The following is a 21,495-nucleotide window of genomic DNA, read 5'->3' as shown; positions in this document are numbered from 1 at the left end:
GGTTTGCTTGGGCCAAGCCCCAAGCCTCCCCGGCCTATTTGGACATTACCCACAATCTCTGTATGCCTAAGCGTTGCTTCAGCCTCCTGCACTGCGATTCTTGGATTCCACTTTCTCCCCTTGATTGGGTTTGGAACCACCTTACTAACTACCGCATCTTTGCTCCCAGATAACAGGAGCTCTGTCCTAACCTTGGTACATTTAAACTCCTCCACTAGACTAGTTACTGGGAGCTGAAGTATGCCTTTCCCATACAGTGCCACTGTGTTTAAACATCTAGGAACACCTAGCCACTTCCTAATGTAAAAGCTAACTAATTTTTCAATTTTTTCTGCAGTGGATATTGGAATCTCATATACAGACAGTGGCCACATCAGCCTGGGAAATAACCCAAACTGCAGACACCACAGTTTCAACTTTCCTGGAAGCCCTGATTTATCTATTCTATCCAGTCCCTCAGCAACATCCTTCCGAAACTGCACTACCTGTTCTCCGTCATTCAAGTCTGCCTTGTACCACCTACCTAGACTCTTTACTGATTTTTCCCTAATTATTGGAATTTAAATATTACTGTATATTTATATCTGTAGATAAAAATAACCTTATGTCTCCAAACACTACTGAGCTCCTCCCCTGATGTTCTGGTCATTGCATTGAAATGTTGCATTGAAGTCCCAATGATTATTTATACATTTTGGTCCTATATATTTGTTTTGTGTACTTGGCAACCTGATGAATATAAATGAACAGTTTGTGGCACATTTCTTGACACAACGCTTATGACATTATTGTCCTGCCAATCTGTACACTGTGCATATTCTTTTCCATGTCTTTGACAAGACAAAAATTGTCAGTCAGCAGAAGAAAGTTACTTGAGATGTTTTCCCCGCACCTCTGGACATCTAGCTTACACAGCACGTATTGCCAGAATAGATTTATACAAAAATCTGAACAAGTTGGCACATGACAGCTCAACCAACAGAGGTTTTTTGCACCCTCTTTTGCTCTATGATGTTTTAGAATAGAAGAGAAGGTTCACTGATTATCTCCTCCTCACTGATTGAAGATGGGCTAATCAGTATGTTCTCCCTCTACACTGCTTGATTGTAAATGAAAACCTGCCTAATTTTGGCTCCAGCAAGTACTCCAGCCCAAATCAGTGTATAGGTCTCTTATCCTTACCTTCGGATATGACCAATAGGAGCGCAGCAGCGGCATGATATCACCTGAATCAGGCTCATGAAATTCAAATAGCATGTGAGCTATATACAAGGCATGTTGGAACAGCATGTACAGTATACAATACATATTCTAGCCACTCAAGGGTTTTGTGGACTAAATCCATAACTTTCAACTCAACTTACTTCATCACTTCACTACTAAGATGCACGACATAACTGAATTCAACTGCTACTGTGAGACATTTCTTTGTTGTTATTAAGAATTGCCATTTGGTTGATCCCTTATTTGGTGATATTCTTTGGTGCTTACAGAATTTAGATTTCAGCAAGAAATCATAAGCAGCCAGATTGCAGGGGTTCAGGTGTGTAAGAGAGGAATGAGGTATACACAGTTTGGATATGATGTGGAATATTACTAGGTCAAAGGTTTGAATAGGGCCTTATGTGAATAACTAAGGAACATGTTCCTTTACGTAAAGTGTCGATGAGTCATACATCAGTAGTCTGAGATGGAAAAAATAATAAGATAAAAAGGACAAAAAACAACAACAAAAAGAACAGACTGAGAGTGGGTTGATAGCAGATGATCTGGTCAGGACCTTAATAGATTGTACATTTGGTTATGCAGGCTCACTCATACTCATTCTCTTCATTCTCTCTCCCTCTTATATACCCACACACACACACAAACACACACACACACACACATACACACACACACTCTCACATTAACACAGCAGTCTATATAAACCGATCATTACAATAGCGACAACAACAAGCTCTGTTCTGATTTCCCAGATGAGCTGCAAGCTGTTTTATTGCTTGCTTGAATTGTTTGGAAGATGTGTGTCTGTGTGTGTATGTGTTAGGGAGGGTTAGATGGTGTTTTGGTGTATGTACATACAATTCAAACTTTCTACTTTAATGTGTTTTTAAATACCAAACTTTAAATGAGTAAATAACTTAATAATTAAACTGTATTATCATTTAATTTATTGTGCATCTGTTTTTAATTGAATAAGAAGCAAATGTTTTATCAATTATTGTCTTAATAAATGAAAATCATGAACGCAATGCAGTACCGAGAACATCTCTTTGCAAATGAGAATAAATTTGTTTGTGTAAAACTGAACTAACTAAAAAAATAGTTAGTTCCAAGGGCACCTCATCAGAAATAAATGCATTACAAATGAATGATAAGGTGTTTACATAATTTGTGTGTTTATCTCTGTATGTGTTTATTGTGTTCGTCTTTTGTGTTCTCTTGAATTGGAAGTGAGAAAAAGAGGAAGAGGCAGACAGAAACAGATATAGAAAAAATGAGAACTAGACAGCAGACAGAGAAAGTAAGTGAAAGATTTGGGGGTGTGGGGGTGAGAGGAAAGTCATTTGCTCATGTTCCTGTTCTCTGTCACTGCTTTTACTCCTCCCACAGGAAAATGAGGGGAGAGATGTCAGACAATATGGTGTGATGATGACGAAACTGATGGAAGATTGCTGAAAAGTTGAAGACTCAGTGGAGAAGTATGACCTGAGAGGGGTTACCTGCAAAGTTAACAGGAGGAAAAGTTCTCGACTTTATTTGTCTGTTGTCTCTGTCGCTTTCTGTCACTCTGCCTTCCTCTCCCTTCAGTCATTTCTCACATCTGTCTGGTGCTTGGGATAAATGCAGGCAGGTGGGCATACAGTATGTCTCTATTTAAGTCTTTAGGTCTCTCTCTCGCGCACACACACACAGACAGATACACACATATACACACACTCAGGGAGGCATAAATTGCTACCTTACTCAAGTGTGGTGGTGTCTATAATATTTCAACCTGTGGCTTGGTGTGTGCTGTTTGTCTCCTGTTATATTTGCTTAGCAGGATTTCACACACATATCAATGAAGAAGCATGCAGGCAGAGACAGCATGTGGCTGAAAATGTATGCAAACCTACACATGTACTGAGCCTGCCAACACACGAACACACACATATATGCACAGGCTGATATAAGGATGCATTAACAGATGAAGAAGTGAATCCATAGGGACAGTTGAGTGAAGTTAAGCACAGCAGGAATCATCCAAAGTTATTAAATACCACTGGGTTATAAATAATACATGCACATACATGTGGGGTTAGAAATTATACATGCACATACCGTGTGTGGTGAGATAATGGAATGAAATTTGCCTTGGAAATATGGTTTTAAACCAGAGGGGCGACATGTTTAACATGATTATACTTTTGTCCTCATAACCTCATTTAACATCGTCAGAAAAATGAATGCATTTATCCAGATCATCACTAAAACTTTGTGAATCACTATCTTAGAGAAGCAGAAAGCCATAATTCTGACGAAACCTTTTGCAGGTTCTACATAAAGCTCACTGCTAGATGGAATTCTGTTTTATAATTGAGACTGCACCAGGTCATATTTACTGTGTCTTCTTCTTCATCGCATCACCACTATACTAGTTGACTGTATATTTGAAAGGTGAAACATACCACAGCAGAATTAATAAAAAAGAAAAATGAAGATGTATAAAAACTACACTGCTTCAGTTAGACAGAATTATTTTGTTGCTGAAATAATTTTTTGATATTACATTTCACCTATCCAGTAGTGCTACTTTAGGTGTGTCCAGGTCTGGACTGGACTCAATCAAGTCTCCTGATTCTATCTATGCAAAGTGTTTTAGGATTCCTATGTGACTGTGGTAGCTGTTGACACAGAATTGGTTCAGACTTGTTGCTTTGACTTCAAAGTTTTCCACACAATTAGTGCAACTAGGGTTGTATAATGCACATTTATGGGACAGGCAAGGCAAAAACCTTACATTTCTACCATTGTGTGTCTGTAAATTTGGTTTACTGTCTCCTATATTCAATGTGAGTATTAGGTTGTAAAATTCAAAGAATTACCTTTCACAGGAGACCAGGTTTATGACTGTAATCAAAAAGGCTTAAGAAAAGTAACCTTTTTTTATTTTGAGAACATTATTTTCCCGATGGCCCACAAAAACAGGGGGCATCTGGTAACAGGTTAAACTTCAAATGGCTGCGGATTTGTTGCATACAATATCAATCAAAATCTCCGGGTATGCATTTAACCCTACAGGCAGTTTGGGACTTTAGGAAGTAGAAAATTACACCCAACAAATACATTAAGAGAACGTTAGCTGCACCCACATAGCTAAACAGTGTGTCACTCAGTCTGACAGTCAGTCCGTTGACTCAATGCATTAACCAGTCAGTCAGCTATCCAGTGAGCTGGTCACTCAGTCAGTCAGTAAGTGTGACTCGGTTGTTAAAGCCCTGACAGGTCTGGTAGACAGCTGACTGCTGCGCGTCATGTACTGTACCTCTGAAGAAATGGACACTGACATCTTTGCTCTGTAAGACTGTGTGAGAGTGTGCGGCGCACGTGTAGACAGTTAGGGGCTGTTTTGCAGCCATCCTGGCAGCAGGATACACTTGGCACCCTTCACTTCTCAGCTGTCCAACACTCTCTCACACACACAAACACACATTCAGTCCTGTCACCCGTCACTTTGATTCCTGTTGTTCACCGAGGGCCTGTCTCTGAGGCTGGTATATCCAAAAGCAGTCGTTTTGTTGCATTAACACAAGTCTTGACCTCTCCCGTAAACTGACACTCATCTAGCAGGAAGAGACAACAGGCACAACCAGCACAGAAAGCAGAGATAGGGAACAGAGAAATGAATAAATAAATGATAGATCATCAAGGATATGCAAAAAACAGCAATTTTCACAACAGCAGTCACATTAGGCATCAGGCACACACATGCACTGAGGGTTAGGGTAAGAAAAAGGGACAGTCAACAAAAAAGAGGTTAAAGCCACTTGTAACAGCAATATCATAAGGCAGCTAAGAAGAGATAAAGATGAACTAACGTGGTGTAAAGGGGTAGATCCACCTTTTCACATCAAAAAAGCAAAAAATTCACAGCACATAATGCTCGTCTCTTTGTTCTCACCTATTCCCTGCCTACAGCTTTCCTGCCCAGAAAAACTAATATATATTTTCAGAAGGTGCATTGCCCTAGGAAGGGTAACTTTCAGACAAAAAGTAGGTATGAAATGAAAAGTGTGTATCTTGAAATAAACAAAAACCCTTAAGCACCTGCACAATCGAATTGCTTCCCGCAGTGAATTCCAAACACCAAGCCCTGGCAAAGACACTATCATGGTTGAGCTTCATCTAGAACTGTACTTATTACAGTAGTGAGTATTTTGCAAAACATGTTTTGCAGAAAATACAATTGATACCTGTATCATGTTCATTGGCAATGTTTTTTTCCGTTGACTAAAATGTTTTGAAGTTGCAGGCAGGTGGTGGGGATGGATGGTGGGTGTAGAAAGGGCAGGACTTTGATACAGAAGACCCATGTCAGGTGAGGTTCAGGCAACAGAGGCACTTTGATTAAGGTTAGGAAAAGGTAGTCATTTCTGTTCAATTATATTAAAGTAAACATGTCTCTGTTGACTTTTTCAATATTTAACCAAGACCACAATCTTCTCCTGACATTATCCAAGCTAGTGCTTCAACACATCCATAAGGTTTTAGCATACTTTAGCTACTATGAGCAGATACTGTATTTCAAGGGAGGATATTGAAAAGAAAAGTGATTCAAATATGTTGTCAGTAAATGTTTTACAGATATTCCACATTCAGTATAAACATTTTGTGACTTGGCAAATGCCAATGTGTTGCAAAGTAGTCATATAGAAACATAATTTCTAGGACAGAAGGTTGCTCACAGGCATCGCAGCAGGAAATGTCAAGAGAGCCCAAGCAAATGAGTGATCTTTATGTGTCCTTCACAATTTGTGTTAAGTGGAGGGAGGTGACCAGTGACAGAGTGAAGCACAGGGAGGCCAGTTGGGAGTAAACTGCTGCAATATTAAGTAGAGAAGTTAGGTAAACACACGCAAGGAGAGGGGAGCTAATCCCCTAGCGAGTTAGCTGTGGTTGTGACATGGGGAGTAAAGAGGGAGTTAAGGAACTTGAGATGGAGCAGAACGGTGTTGGTGTTTGTGCAGTAATCTGTGTGTGTCCAGAATGTGTACTCATACTGTTTATGTACATAGTAAGTGTATGCCTGTGTGCTATGTACAATGTTACGTTCATGTGTGTCCGTGGCTATGTAAATATCTTGCATGTGTATGTGCAAGAGGTGTGTGTGTATTCACACACTTGTATATTTGTGATCCAAAGAGGCATGCAGTGCTAGGCAGACTCTGGCTGCTGTAATCCGAGGTTTACACGCTGTAATTCTGCTGAAAGCCTGCAGCCCTAGCTGGCAGAGAGAAAGAGAGGGAGAGCAAAAGAGAGAGAGAGAAGGAGGGACATTATAGAGGAGACAAGAAAAAGGCTGTGATAAGAGTCAAGTATTAGACTGATAAATGGAGGGAGAGAAGTATAGATGAGGAAAGAGCGAGGAACAGAAAATGTACAGTAAGAAAGGGAGCAAGAGGGAATTTAACTGTTAGAAAGTAAGGTGGATTTTTCACATCAATGCTGTTAATAATTAAAACAAATTGGACAAACGATGAATTGTTGCAAAAATGACAAAGAAAAATAAAGAAAAATTGGGAAACAACATCTGCGTCACATTGCCATGTTTTGTTGGTCAATTTCTGCAATAAATGCTATTCACTTCTAGACTTCATCTAGAAACATTTTGTATTGATTTTATCTTTTCTGAGTACATCATTGTGGCTGTATGCTTTGTTCTTTACTGTTCCATTTAAAATGATCAATAACAGGAACAGCGTACAATCAACAGTTTGAATAATTAATGCCAATGCATTCCTTTGGTGTGTGTGTTGTGTGTGTTGTGCTAAGGCACATATGAGGTTGTGACTGTTCTTTTTTTCTGTATTTCAAGAGCGGTTAGGTTGAAAGAGCTCTTTAGTGAGTTTACCTGCTGAAACTTTTCTGCCCACAATCCATCTGGCACAGAATCTGAAATAAAAACTTCTTTTTACTCCTTTTCTTGCTGAAATCCTCTGTTCTTTCTGCCCCTGGCTGATTTTTCATTTTATTTCATTTTGTGTTTCAAAATGGCCAATCACACAATATTGTTAAGATTCATTTGGTATGCACATTTGTCCAAAGTAAGATTAACAATTAATTAACATTCTTCCCCATACACATACAACGGGAGCATGTGCTGACATACTGTACAGAATAAGTGATCACAGAAAAAGTTGGAGGTGCCAGACGGTTGTCTCCTTAACATTACTGCTAAGCGAAAGTACTTAGGCTACATTTGCAGAGTGTTGACAAGGTGACAATCAAAGACTTCCGTCTTTATTATTCACATTGCAACTTCAAATTGGCGTTCTCAAATTTGTCAAATTAGGGGAGCTTTTCCCAAAAGCCAGTTTTCAGGATTAGAAAATGCTGACTTGTTGTGAATGGAAGGTTATATAGAGAAGAAGATAAACAGAGAAAAAGAGATGTTTACAAATTTACCAGCATTAGTGTGGGCATTTCTGAGGCTGGAGAATTAAGACAAAGGCAGATAGAGCAGAGAAACAGCGTGGATAGTCACACCCTAACATAATTCAGTGGCCCAGTGAAAGCTCGCACCTAAAAGGCCCTATTGCGAAGTCAGAGAAGGCAGAACGAGAGAGGGTGAGGCACAGAATGAGATGACAGGAAAAGAGATGAGAGGAGAGGAAATGAAATGAAATGAAGGAGGGAGGGCTGACAAGAGGAGGAAGAAGAGGGAGGGAAAGATGGATGGCATATCAAACCAATGCAAATCTGCCCCCCCCCCACTGTAATCACTTTAGTATGTGTAACCACACACACACACACACACACACAGGAACATACACACCGTAAATCCCTCTTGCCTATGCTTATTAAGCCTATGAGAAAATCTACTGTAGGCATGTGGTGATTCACTCAGATTATTCCATGATATGATTGTTTGGTATTCATTCCCCTGCTAGACTGAGATAGGCTGTGGTGTGAGTGTATGTGTGTGTATATCAGGGAATGGGGAAGACAAACCAGGGGCAGCAAATAAAAAAGGAAATAAAAAATAAAGAGAAATTGATCTCATTTTTAGAAATGAACACTGCTAGATTAAACCACATTTAAGAGAAGTTTTGAAAACTGGTACCCTTCAGTGGAAAAGTACACATTCACAAGTCTAAGGTTTCACAAGGACAAGTTGTTGCATCAGCTGACTGGACCAACAACACATTTTGATCAGTAGATCGCCTGCATTCAGTTGTGTTTAATTTCTTTATCCTTTTAGGGGCATAGGGATTACATGTTATCCCTGCAAATACTGGGCTGAAGGCAAGAGAAAGCACAGGTCCTCGGTTATATGCAGCCGGTGCTTTGAGACACAAAGTACATATCCAGTTCCACATCCACCTGTGTAAGGGCAGGCTGCAGCTTTAATGAGGAGTAGATGTATAGTGTGATGTGATGGTGCTCCTCTCCTATAGTTTGGACATTATAGCATTATGGGTGGGTTAAAGAAAATGTTTTCCTTACTGAGATAGTAAAGTGGCTCTTAAGGGGTTAACTGCTGCCTGGGGAACTCTTATCATGGTAAGTGTATGTGTGATGAAAAAACTTCATAGTGAAAATGAGGTCTTAGTAATTATAAGGGGGAATAATTGGCTGGTGTTCTTAATAGCTTTGAGCCAATATTTACTGATTATTCTGTGGAAGAGTGAAGAAGCCATGATTGGCCTCTAGAGGCAGGATTACACCTAAGAACTACAGTCATACAGCTACTCTTTGTTTCTCTAACCCTCTCTTTAGTGCACTTGAGTGTCTCTAAATTTATGTTTGCACTTATGAGAACAATGAGCATCTAGAATTTCTTACCAAATTTATACTTTGGGATTTGTAGATATGATTTCAAACAAAAATACTCTTTGCACAGTCGTGTTTAGACAACAGGTCAAGACTTACAGAGTGCTGTTTGTGTGCAGAGAAGGCAGGGTTTTTACTGGTGACTAAAACCAGTCATAATTGTGTCTTACGGACACGATGTTGAAAAGAGACCCACGTGAGACTGATGCGCTGATGGGTTTCATCAATTCACAAAGCTCCTTCATCAGTTACATCATCGCAGCAGGATTTGCTTCTGCTGGTGCCAGCGGAAAAATTTGACACAGATCCAGCACAGATTTAGCTCCAAGAAAATGTGGAAAGTTTGTGGGAAATTTGCCAAGTTCATGGTTAAGTAAGGTAATGTCAGGTACTACTCACCAAGGCAGCTGTCTAGTTCGCCACATGCTTTCCTTACATGTCACTCAGTCTCTTTATTTCTTTTTAATCTTACCTATTACTGGCTCCTTGGACAATTGGTAGATTTAGAAGTATAAGCAATTTGTCAAATCTGAGCACCTTATATTCAATCAGTGTCAGCAATCTTTCTTTAATATTGTTTTAGTTGACCTTTGCAGCCCCTTTCCAGTATTTGACTTATTGTTCCCATTTCTCTACTTTTAGGTGGGCGTGCAAACTGCCAGTGAAAATAGGGTTTGCCAATAAAAAAAATAAAAGAACCTCTCTGCGGGCCAGATGTCTGCTCCCATTCACAAAGCCAAGGTGTGTTGAACACGAGGACACAACCTTGGGGGTCAGATACCACTGCTCTCTAACTCTGATCTCTTTGCCACTGATCCCTCCCTCATTCTCTGATGCCAGCTTAGTAGTTGCCATGTTTACAACCACGTCACAAGCAATTAGGCCTCGCCCTTGTCTCGCCTTCACATCCCCATTCCTGTCAATCCATTCATCCATCCACTATGTAGCCAAGATTAACCCAAGGACTGACAACCCATCTCATCTCCCTATTCCTCTTTTTCCCCCCTTTGTCCATCCATCATTCCCCCTCTGTACTCATCCATCCATACATCTCTTTGACATGACTTAAATAAAAACATTAGCTTGAGGGCTCAAACATGGCTCCTTCGTTTTTTTCTCCTCCCTATCCTCCTACCCTCCCACCACTTCACACAGCTCTCTGACCAGCCTCCCTACCACCACTTTCTTTTAATCTCCCTGAACCTTTATTCTTCCATCGACCAAGACATGCCTGTCAAACACAACCCTGAGTAATGTTGTATTAATATCATGACATCCCAGATACAGAGAGATTGGGAAGTGATTCTCTCCTCCCTGCCTGGATGTCATCTGTGTTCATTTACAGCGGTCTGTCTTAGAGTCACGATGAATGAGTATTTACTGACAGAATATACAAGTGGATCAAAAGGCTCATGTAAAATTATAAACAATCAAAACTAAATAAAAAAAACATTTTCAGAACTCCATTTTACAAATATGGTTTAAAAAAAGGGAATATTCCTGTTAAAATGCAGACAGGGATATCTCTTACTTCACTGCAACACAGTGGTGCACCGAATCAACAAGGTGAAGGAGGCTGGCATCAGAGATTTATAACGCTGACTTCCTGAGCGCTCCTCTGTATGTTTTTCTTTTCAGGCACAGCTTTTCTACAGACAGTTGTGCCTACAGTATTCCAGAAATAGGTAGGGAGCCGAATGAAAACTTCTGTATGTGCACACACACAATGGCACTGCCATTCTTTCATCCTTTCTTTCGTGCTTGCTTTTCTTTCTTTCTTTCCACGAGAAGCCTGGGAGCTCTTACAGCGCATCACCTCCAGAGTTTTTTTAAATGATAATATACAGCGGAACCTTATCATATGCATGCACCCATACAGTAGCAGCATTTCCTTGAAAATCAGCATGCTTATGCTTGGTTTCATTATGTCACTGCACAGAATCTGTCGTGGCTGAGACGTGAGACAGGATTGACAGTAGAGTATCAGGGGAATAAAACTTCTCCTGGCTTGTCTCAACAAAAGGAGAAACAGACGAGTGGCTGTCGGGCTAGTGTTTGGTGTTACCCATACTGTTTACACAACTCAACTCAACACAACTTTTTGTTTGGCACCACAATGAATTTCCCAATGGGGTTTGTGTGACAGCAGGTAATAGGTAAAAAATGCTGTCTCCTACTCCTCTGCGTTTTCATATTTGTTTGCTTCACTTATTTGCTTCCCTTATTCCTCTGTATCTCTCTCCCCTCCCTCTTTCCGCCTTTCTCTATGCTTTTTGATATCTCTCTTCTCTCTCAAATATACAGGCACACACACAGCAAAAATTCACATGCGCTGCCACACTTAAGCTGATCCAAGGACACCAGAGGCAGTCTGTCAGCTTCAATTTGTGTCCAGTGTCCACTGTGCTGTGGTCACCCAGAATATAAGTTGCTGGTCAGTGCATGTGTGTTCACTCGTGATTGACACGACCTTCCAGCTACAACAAATCGCTAACATCAATCAAGCAACAGAAGATGCCGGCAAATACTCAAGTATTCATGAGTTAACAAGGATAAAAGCTGTTATTACAAAGGTTCAAATAATAGCTTTTTAGCACCCCTGCCCGAGCCACACTTCAGAGAAGGACAGGAAAAAAGATAAGAGTGAGAACTGAAAGGAATACTTCAACATTTTGGGATGCTTGTTTGCTCTCTGCCTGGGAGTTAAATGAGAAGATCAATATCTGTTTAATCTCTGTGAGTTCAGTAGCAAGATTGGTTCGGCTCACCTTAGTCAAAAGAGAAACGATCTATCTCGCTGCCAATACATCCACACTTCACCTGGGCAAAGCCAACAACTTCAGCATGAGAAGAAGACTCACGAGATGGTGTGTGCTATCGCTGGGCTGAGCTGTGGCTTAGCTAACAGCTTGTTAGCGCATGTCGTTTCATTTTCTTTGTCAACATGTATTAATGCATAATTTATTGGAGGCACCTTTGACGGAACAAGACAAGCAGTTCCTCCGTACTTCCAGTGTTTGTGGTTCGCTAGGCTGCACGTGTCCTGAACACATCATGTCTGTACTGAATACAGGGAGATTAAATTAATATCAAGATTTTCATCTGACTCGGGGCGTTGTGTAGCGTAGTGGTTTAAGCAGGCGCCCCATGTGTAGAGGCTACAGTCCTCGCTGCAGTCGGCCCCGGTTCGAATCCCGCATGGGGATTCGAACCGGGGCCACTGACCACTGCATGTCATTCCCCCTCTCTCTCTGCCTCCCCGTTTCCTGTCACTCTCCACTGTGCTGTCCATTAAAGGCATAAAAGCCCAAAAAAATATACTTAAAAAAAAAAAAAAGATTTTCATCTGACTCCAAAAAGAAAAACAAGTGTATTTCTCAAAAATGTCAGAGCATTTTAAACATGCGCAATATTCTATGACAGGCTCCGTCACCACACATCAGACTGTCACTGTTGCATTGTCTTTTATTGAAAATGGCTTTGAAATATTTTTGCTCAGTTGATGCAGAGCTGGTGTTACATAGCAGGGGTTCCAAATAAAACTGTTTTGTAACATTAAATGGAAAACTAAGCTCAAGTGCTCTTGCACCCACAGGCCCACTGTAAAAATTAATGAAGGCTCTCCATAGCAAGTAGCAAACACCACAGCTAAGTGTTGCAGAACATGTAGAAGTACTTGTTCTTTTAATGGCTACATGTTGTCCAAAAGCTTTGGTTGTATTGAAATGAATGGAAAAAAAAAAAACACTACTTCCTTTGCAATTTCAAAGCCAATAATTTTTCTATGTTGGCTGGTTATAATTTGTTCCACAAAAGCATAGATGTTAAGGTTCCCAGCAGTTCAACACTAAGCTGTGTTTTTTGGGCACTTGTTTGCCCTTCCTCAACTCTACCCTGAATATCGATTTTCTGGCTCACAACAATTCAACAGATGGCAGAGAACTAAACGTGAGTTTTAAAATTCAGTATGCTAAACAATTCATAATACTAAAACACTAGATGTCAAGTATTCCAAAAACTGTTTGTATGCTTAAAACGCATCTTAAACATAAAGAATCAAGAAAAGGGTCCAGTACTAAATACTCCAAGTACTTAACATGGAGATATTGATCAGAATGCATTTATTGCAGTTTTAAAAAACATCTTTTGTTTGAACTTTGTTCTTTAGTATGCAGTTTCTGATTTCACACCAGATGATGGCATCACGATAGACCTTGCAATAAATGCAAAAATAATCCAATATGAGAGGCAAAGAAAATGGAAAGGGGGAAGGTAGTGAAAAGGGCACAGAGACTCTCTGAACAGCATCTTTGAACCAGTGGGTGTGTAAAGAAAGAGAAGGGCTGTGATGTGCTTTGAAGAAGTCAGAATGACTCCTAGATTTTAACATCTTATACCTCATGAAGATAGTTTCAACACTTTCTGTCTTTCACTCACACACGTACTCGCGCACGCGTGCACATACACACTCGCACACATAAAACACATAGACCACTATGAGGTGAGATGACCGAGAAGGAGAGAAGTGGTGGGGAAAGAATCTGTGAAGCAGGACAAATCAATGATGTCCTCTCGTCTCTCCTCCTTGGCTCCTCTGGTTTTCCCTCCTGTTTCTTTTCCTTTTCCCATCTCGCTTTCATCCATGCATTTTTTACTGTATCTCTCCTTCTTCCACGTCCTGCCCCCTCCATCCTTTCCGCAATCTCCCACCTGGCCTGGAGGTGGGGGAGACATGCTGAATAAAGATACATGCAAATCTACCTAATAGGATGGAAAATTGGAGGGAAATAGGGATCTTTCCCCTTGGAGATATTTTTTTCTGTCACTATCTTTCCGCCCTTCACTTCTTGCATGTTTTTAACGAGATTTGCTTTCTCTCTCCTTCTGATTTATTTATTTTACTTTACTTCCTCTCTAACTTACTACCCGTTTCATTTTTCTGCCTCACATAATGGCCATCTCTCTTTCTGCCTTTTATCGATGTGACTCATCGGGTACCTCCTCTCTAACCTCCCTCTTTTTTCCTTATCACCCTCTCTATCTCACCCTCTAGGACTTTTTTACATAATTGTAATAATCAGTTCCATTGGTGTTGCCCCTCATCTAACCTCCCTAAAATAGCGCTTGCTAACATGCCCTTTAGAGCTGAATTCTCGCTCTTTTGTTCCATGATCAGAGCATGGGTGAGAGGCTGCTGTACACCATCTGCATGCTCTGTGTGAAAAATCAGAATTCATTAAACACCTTATTATGCTTTCTTCCTTCATAGCAGCTGTAACATATTTGATATCAGAAATCTTGATCTGGCCTTATTTAGTATTTTAGCTCTGAGCAAAACTTCCTTGCGCTTACTTTGAAACACTGGTATACTCTTTTGTATAGTTTCATTGTTAAACAGCTATTTGTGTATTCTCTACCTACTAAATTAACTGCTTCAAACGCACTTGTACATTATGTATAATCTGTCCTTAGACTTTGATTTTATCAGAACCGTTTTTTTTTAGTCATGCTAGCTGCATGGCGCTAGGAATGGCAATATCGGTTGGTTGATCAGTCCATCACTTTAGTCCAGACTGAAATATCTACACAACTACTGGCTGGATTGCCATGAAATTCTGAGTAGACATTCAAGGTGGCCAGAAGATGAATCCTAGTGACTTTACATCTCCCAAATCCAGCAGGTAAACTTTTAAAAAAACTTTTCACTCATCCAGTTAAGTATCTCAACATCAAGAAGGACCAGTGTAATGGACTGTTATTTAGTGAGTTAGTTAAGTAAGTATAACGGCACAAACTTTCTGCACAGTCATGGTCCCCAGAAGATGCATCCTAATAACATCAGTGATCCCTTAACACTTTTTTCTAGCACCATCATGAGGTTAACTTATGGTTTTGCAGTAAAGACTCAGCAACGACAACAACATAACTGTGACTGGATGACGTTTTTGATTAACATGATTACGGTGTGTTGTGAATGTATGCATTTGGAAAGTTAATAAATAAATGTAGCACTTTATTCATCCAAAAAATAGGTTGTCTCTGAACACAATCCAGCCAGTGATTAAGTTTCCTACAAAACTTATCTGTTGTTGCAGTTTAGTTGTAGAGAAATGTAATTTTGAGGAGACAGGGTTGATGTAGACTTTTTGTCAAGGTATGACAAAGTCACCATTAGTTTGGGCTCCCAACCTTATAAAATCCATTGCTCACATTTCAGACATTTGATTTCAACAGCTGATATCTGGATGAGTCCTGGTCTACTACTGAGCGGATGAAAGTCACATCTGAACTGACACCTACAACAGGATATTAGTCTGTAAACCAATAACAGGTGAGTGTTTAAGAAAAACAAACAAAAAACAGCCGGAAGTTGATATCCACATCTTAGGGTATTGTGTTTTGCCAAAGTAAGACCTGGTATTCTCTCAAATAAGCCTCCCACCCCCCTCCCCACCCCCCTCCCATAAAAGAAAAGCATGCAAAGGCCATCCATTAAGTGCACCTCAGTATGTTTATAATTTGTTCAGATATGGAGTTTGTCCCCATAGACTACAATGTCAAAGAAAAGCTCTTTAAAAATAAAACTCTTATCCTTATGTAACACTAACCATGAAAAAATGAAAAGAAATATATGGAAAAAAAAGCAACTACGTACTATAAATTTGATAGAGCTGGGACAGGTTAAATAAAAGATTTAAGTCCTTGTTGCTCACAAAGTGCTCACAAAAATCCACTGAATTCTTTCCACGAGCACTTGAACTACAGAGAAGCTTGATTCAGATTTTGCACACCGGTAACTTAATCAACTGTTTGTGTCTGTGGATAATATCTATGCCCTGTTATATTTTACAAAAAGGAATAGAACATCTTTGGATGTCACTGTGGCTTGGCCATCGAAAAGAAACTGTCAATAATAATTAACTCTTTTTAACTCTGTGTTTAGTTGTTGAGAGTAGAGGAAACCCAGTTTTTCTCTACTGACAGTTGAGCAGACAGACATTAATTGGCATGCAAAGCCAAAAGGGTTAGCTTAGCATTTCCAAACATGTCAGAAGATTTATGCAAATGTGTGTGTGTGTATGTGTGTGTGTGTGTGTGTGTGTGTGTGTGTGTGTCTGGAAGAGCTTGCATGCGTTCCCAAGTGATATGCAGCTATTACGTGTGTTTGAGAGCTGGTGGGCACATTAAGCCATCACATTAAAAAATGTCTTTCAATCGTTCAAAACATGTAATGGAAGCAAATGTTTCTCGCACGGTGACAGGACTCTGAGGGTGCTTCCAAGGTCCTGTGACTCTCTGAAGTCACTTAACATAATTTACCACATATGTCAGATGAGACTGGAGATGATAATTGAAGGTGACCTCAATTTAAGAACAGTGCAGTTTGCAGGCCATTGGTTCTTGTAAAGAGGAGAATATTTCTATCTCTCTACCAAAAGATGGCGGATATGTGCTGATGTGAGAGAGAAAAGAGAGCACGAGCATGGGTGAGAGGCTGGGAGTGTAATGATCGTGGCTCTATTATGACTTGTGCTGTCGTTTCTATCTCTTGTCTGCGACCTCTTTGGATTAGGTCATCTATCTCCATTCTAGCTGTCTCTCTAGCTGTTCTGCCCGTTTCATTTTATCCTTCTCTTCTTCACATGTACACCTTTCCTTAATTTAGCAACGTATCAGTCTTTCTCCTTTCACTCATCACCATCCCCTCCCCCTCCACATGCTCCTCTTTTTTTCCGCTTACGCACAACCTTTTTTTTTTTTTTTTTTTTTATTGTGCTGGTTCTCAAGTATAAATCTGATGCCGTTTTTTCACTCTGAAGTCATTTAAGATGTCGCAGATAGCTAACGAAGCAATTACACATGGCAGACTTGTCGCCTACATATAAAGGAGCAGTGGAGCCTGGCAAGCCTGTAGATGTGTATAGAGAGAGATATAGGCTCCCTTGTATGAAGTTAATGGAGCAGAAAGCCAATTCTACCACAGTGCAGCAGTAATAATTATGACCGATCTCAGGTGTCTCCTATTATCATTATCACTAGACAACTGTATGCATACGTGTTAAATATGATGGGGATAAATGTCCTGACAAGGGATTGAGGATTGAAAAAGGTGACAGCTGATAGGGGAGAGGTGGAAGATTCACAAAGTGACAGGCAGGACAGAGGCAGGGAAAAGAGAGGGAAAGATGAAGAGGGAAGGGTGTTGGGAAGAAAGAGAGAGGTCCTCAGAAGAATAACTCAAGACAGGAGAACAAAACAAAAAAACAAAACAAAAAGAAAACAAAAGAAGCTGGACTGTGTGGCTGTCATTAATGAGATTCTCAGCAGGGATAAGAAAGAAGACTCAAAGAGGAGAGAGAGCAGTGATGGAGCGGAGCAAAGAAAGCTCAGGTTAAGGGGGATTCTGAACAGAGTGTAGAGTTAATACTGTAATTGGAGGATTATGCATACTGTTAATGGTATGATCACACACACACACACACAAACACTCACACACACTTTATATGTCAGTATCCCAGTGGCTTCAATGCAGCTGGGCTCTTTGGAGCCTGCTGTCTATAATTCAGAAATCTTGCTGATGCAGACACTGAATGGCTTCCCTATAGAAAATGCATGGTGATGCACCCATTATCCATAGTTTTTAGAAGACGCATCGTCGTCCTGAAAGCAATCAGATACAACAGAAATACATTTGGCTTCATATGGTATGAAAGTTAATGCACATGACGCAGGGATGAGGTGAGGTGAAGAGAGAGAGAGAGAGAGAGAGAGAGAGAGAGAGAGAGAGAGAGAGAGATGATCTATAATTTATTCAGAAAAATAACCAATGTTAATTTAATCTGGTTCAAAAGTTAGACATGTTTCTTCTAGGAAAGGTCATTGTCAAGGGAAACCTCAGTGTCCACAACCATTAACACACAAAATTACCACAGAGTAAAGACTAAATAATAGAACAAAGGTTGGTCTAAGAAAGGTTTACAAATGCTAAGGATCAAATATTTAGTAGATAAAGCTTCTACTGCATCATGTGACCAAGGTGAATGCTAAATAGGTTAACGTTAAAACGTTAACAGACACACCAGGCAGAGGGGACAGGGGTAAACACAAATGGCAAATGGGTAAATCTTCCCCTTTTACAGGATCAGCACTAAAATTTAATCTTTCTGCTCTTTCCTGGACCACGCCCCATCCCTCCACCAAGTTTGATAGAAATTGCTTCAGTACTCTTTATGTTAGTCTTTACTACCCGTACAGGCTTTGAAACCTACAGTGAACTGGCCCCCTCCTGACGGTCTTTGGGCTACTCAAGGTGGGACATGTTGCAGCCTCCTCCGCGGGCTAGCACCCTGCTAAGGGTTTAGCCTATAGCAGGGACATGCCTGTCTAAATCATCTCCAATGGGAAATAAATAGCCCCCCCTGACCCCGCCTCTCCTCCCCCTCCTTACCTTGCACTCATCCACTGCACAGCTGGGGCCTCGCACCCTCTTTCCCAATCTTCAATCCCTGATTTAACACTGTTCCACCCACCCACCCACCCAACCTACTACAAGTTAAATTAAAGGATATTTGTGAGCAATCTGTAAAAAAAAAAAAAAAAATTATAAAAAATATATATATATATATTATACTATAGTCTTATAAAGCCATTATTAGGCCTAGCATTTCTAAAATGTCAAACTGAATTGAAAAATACATTAAGCTCTTTCTGACAGGTTCCCTGACCAGCAGCTGCTCTAGAAAAAAATCCACTGTGTTGCCAGATGAAAAGCTTCATCCCCACGTCTTTCAACCATGTTATTTAATGAGAAGAAAAAGTTGAAAAGTTATTGCGGCTGCTGACTGCTTTTGCTAATTGTGATTACAAGCCAATTCATAAAATATTAGTTCATCTTATTACTATTTCTATAATATACCACACCTTAACCAATAATTCATGATCTAGTTAGCATGTTGGCAGATGTGTATAGGTAACACTAAATAGGAATGCTCAGTTTACACTGGTCTTACTGGGATTTTTGCTTTCTTAGACAAAAAGTTGCATTGAACAGTGCGTCACACCGAGGTCAGTTTTATTTTCCAAAAAGATAAAGTATATGGACATATTTCTATATTTCTACATATTTATAGCTCAAGTAACTTCAGTTTTTTTTTATCTTTTTTCATCATGTCAAATTATTAGGAAGGTATTGTGTCCCTTGTAACTGGAGCACCACAACCCTTGCCTTACAATAGAAAGTCATCTTCACTGCACGGTGGTAATTCATACAGTATAATCAACCTGAGAATGAAGTGTTGTCACTCGAGCCATCAAAACATAAAGGGAAGATGTTAACCTGAGGTGAGAGAGACAGGCTTACTTTTCATAATCATCAACTTACATCAAGGTCTTTATTCACCTTTAACCTGTCTTTTCAGGCTCATCCTGCAGAGGAAGAGACTATTTTACATACATAGCAGGTCATCCTTGTCCACCGCAATGAAAAGGAAACGGGTCTGAATTTATATTATACTTAAAGCCGACTTTTCTGTAACATCCTCACGGTTACACAAGTGAAGTGCTTGAACAGCCCGAGATGGTTAGTATTTTATTTTCTCCTGGTACATCGAGGTTTTCATTTTCTTTTAGTTTTTCCTTTGCACACATTTACACACACACTGGGTCAACCGGGGCATTTCTCTGGCTTTTCTTGTTGGTGGTGGTGTGGTCAGAGCCAGGTTATTTTCACTAATCTTTTCTGTGCCATGCTTTTCTTGCAGGTTAGATGCTCTGAATGAAGAGCATTTTAGAGTGCCCCTCACCATTTGGAAAGTCACGATTCAGCTACAAAGGAAAGTTAATATACTGGCACTCGGAGAGGAATATCAGTCTCTTTTTAGTCATTTGATGCCATGTATGAATTTAATTGAATCCCAACGACAGACCAACAAATGTTCAGAGTATTAAGGGGGTCGGTGGCAGGACTACTGTATAACAAGTGCCTTAATTCCCTCAGAAGTAATTATGCTCTGTGATTAGGGAATTGTGCCTTAATGTAATTATGCTGTGCTTTAAAGATTAATTTTGTCTGTGATGGCATGCTGCGTTATGTTGTTGTCTCACCACATTATCCATAATCACAGCTCACTATCTCCACGGTTATCTGTTAAGAGTTCCCTCTGGTATGGAGGACAGACAAAGTGTGTGTGTCTTATTTTTGTGCATTGGTAGATGTGTATGTGTGAAGTGCATGTATATGCCCCACCTGTGCACATGGATGTTTCTGTGTTTTGCTGATTTTTATGAAGGATTATGCATTGCAAGTCTGGGTTTCAGATGTTCACTCACATCTAATGTTTTCACAGCTGTATGCATAATTCACCAAAACTGAGGCCTTTTCTGAGCCCAGTGCATCAGGAATGTCCAAAACACTACAACAGTGAGAAAAAAAAGCAATCTATAATTTCCTTTTCCTGCTTATCCATATATACAGTTAGTGTTGTGTATTGTAATTTACACTGAACATAACAATATCAAATATAATAACAGAATTAGTTATATAGGAAATACCCAATTTACATACAAGATTTGATTTTACAGCATAAGCTGACAGAGTCACTGAATATATTTTTACTGACACATCCACAACCATGCATGCACATGTAGACAGCCAGTAAACTACACACATTCACATGCACACACACATGCGCGCGCACACACACGCAAAATCAATCAATAAACAAACAGTGTTATGAATGTGTGAGTACATGCCTGTAAGGGCAAGAGATGTCTTTCATGAGGCCTCTTAAAATTCATTATGCATGTGTCATTACCAAATACCACTTGAAAATGCTTCTAATTAATCCAATTAACACCAAGCTTTATGGAGGGGGGGGGGGTGAGTTGCTGGGCTAATGCTGCATCCTACTGGTGTACAGAAAAACAACAAAATAACAAAGCAAACACAGGAAAACAAAGGAGAAGACTGTGAAATGAAGGTGATAAAAACTGTAAAAACGCTTTAACTGCATCTGTGCATTTGTTCTGCCAAAATAATAGAGGGTTTAAATAAAACAATCCTATACAGAGGAAGTAAATAGAGAAAGGTAGCATGATGCACTCTGCAACACAGTGCCACGAGGAAGGAAATACCTGAATAAATATGAGATGAAAATAATGTAGAGAGCAGGTGCACTGAAATTCCCTGGTAAATCCAGGAATTATGTAAATCCACTCTGTGTGTTAGAGCAGAAATTATTCCCTCTCCGCCCACAGTTGCACACTGCACAGGGGTTCTGTTTTAACTACTTACCCTACTGACTCCTCTTCCCCTGTCCTCTCCATAATTAGTTCCCAGGATTTCAAAAAAGATGTTGGGGTTAGTGCCATTGTCAGTGAACTCCAGGAAGCTGGTGAGGCCACTCACTCCGAACTGCAAGGACAAGAAGAAATGTTTTTATTTCACCACAAGATTTA

General features: G+C 40.0%; 1 protein-coding gene across 2 annotated transcripts in view; it reads right to left on the bottom strand.

Moving 5' to 3' along the window:
* grid2 (glutamate receptor, ionotropic, delta 2) overlaps positions 1 to 21,495 on the bottom strand; it is a 467,345-nt gene that overhangs the window by 118,561 nt on the left and 327,289 nt on the right. For both annotated transcript variants that reach the window (XM_023395024.2, XM_087170650.1), the window contains exon 8: positions 21,332 to 21,451. In XM_023395024.2, the coding sequence (XP_023250792.1) occupies positions 21,332 to 21,451 (120 nt within the window). The remainder of the gene's footprint in view (positions 1 to 21,331; positions 21,452 to 21,495) is intronic.

The sequence above is a fragment of the Seriola lalandi genome, unplaced genomic scaffold (genome assembly GCF_002814215.2).
Source record: "Seriola lalandi dorsalis isolate HSWRI2012SDOR001 ecotype SW California unplaced genomic scaffold, Sedor1 jcf7180002054955, whole genome shotgun sequence".
NCBI lineage: Eukaryota > Metazoa > Chordata > Actinopteri > Carangiformes > Carangidae > Seriola > Seriola lalandi.
The sequence above is the reverse complement of the archived record's forward strand: the minus strand, read 5'-3'. Positions and strand labels throughout refer to the sequence as shown.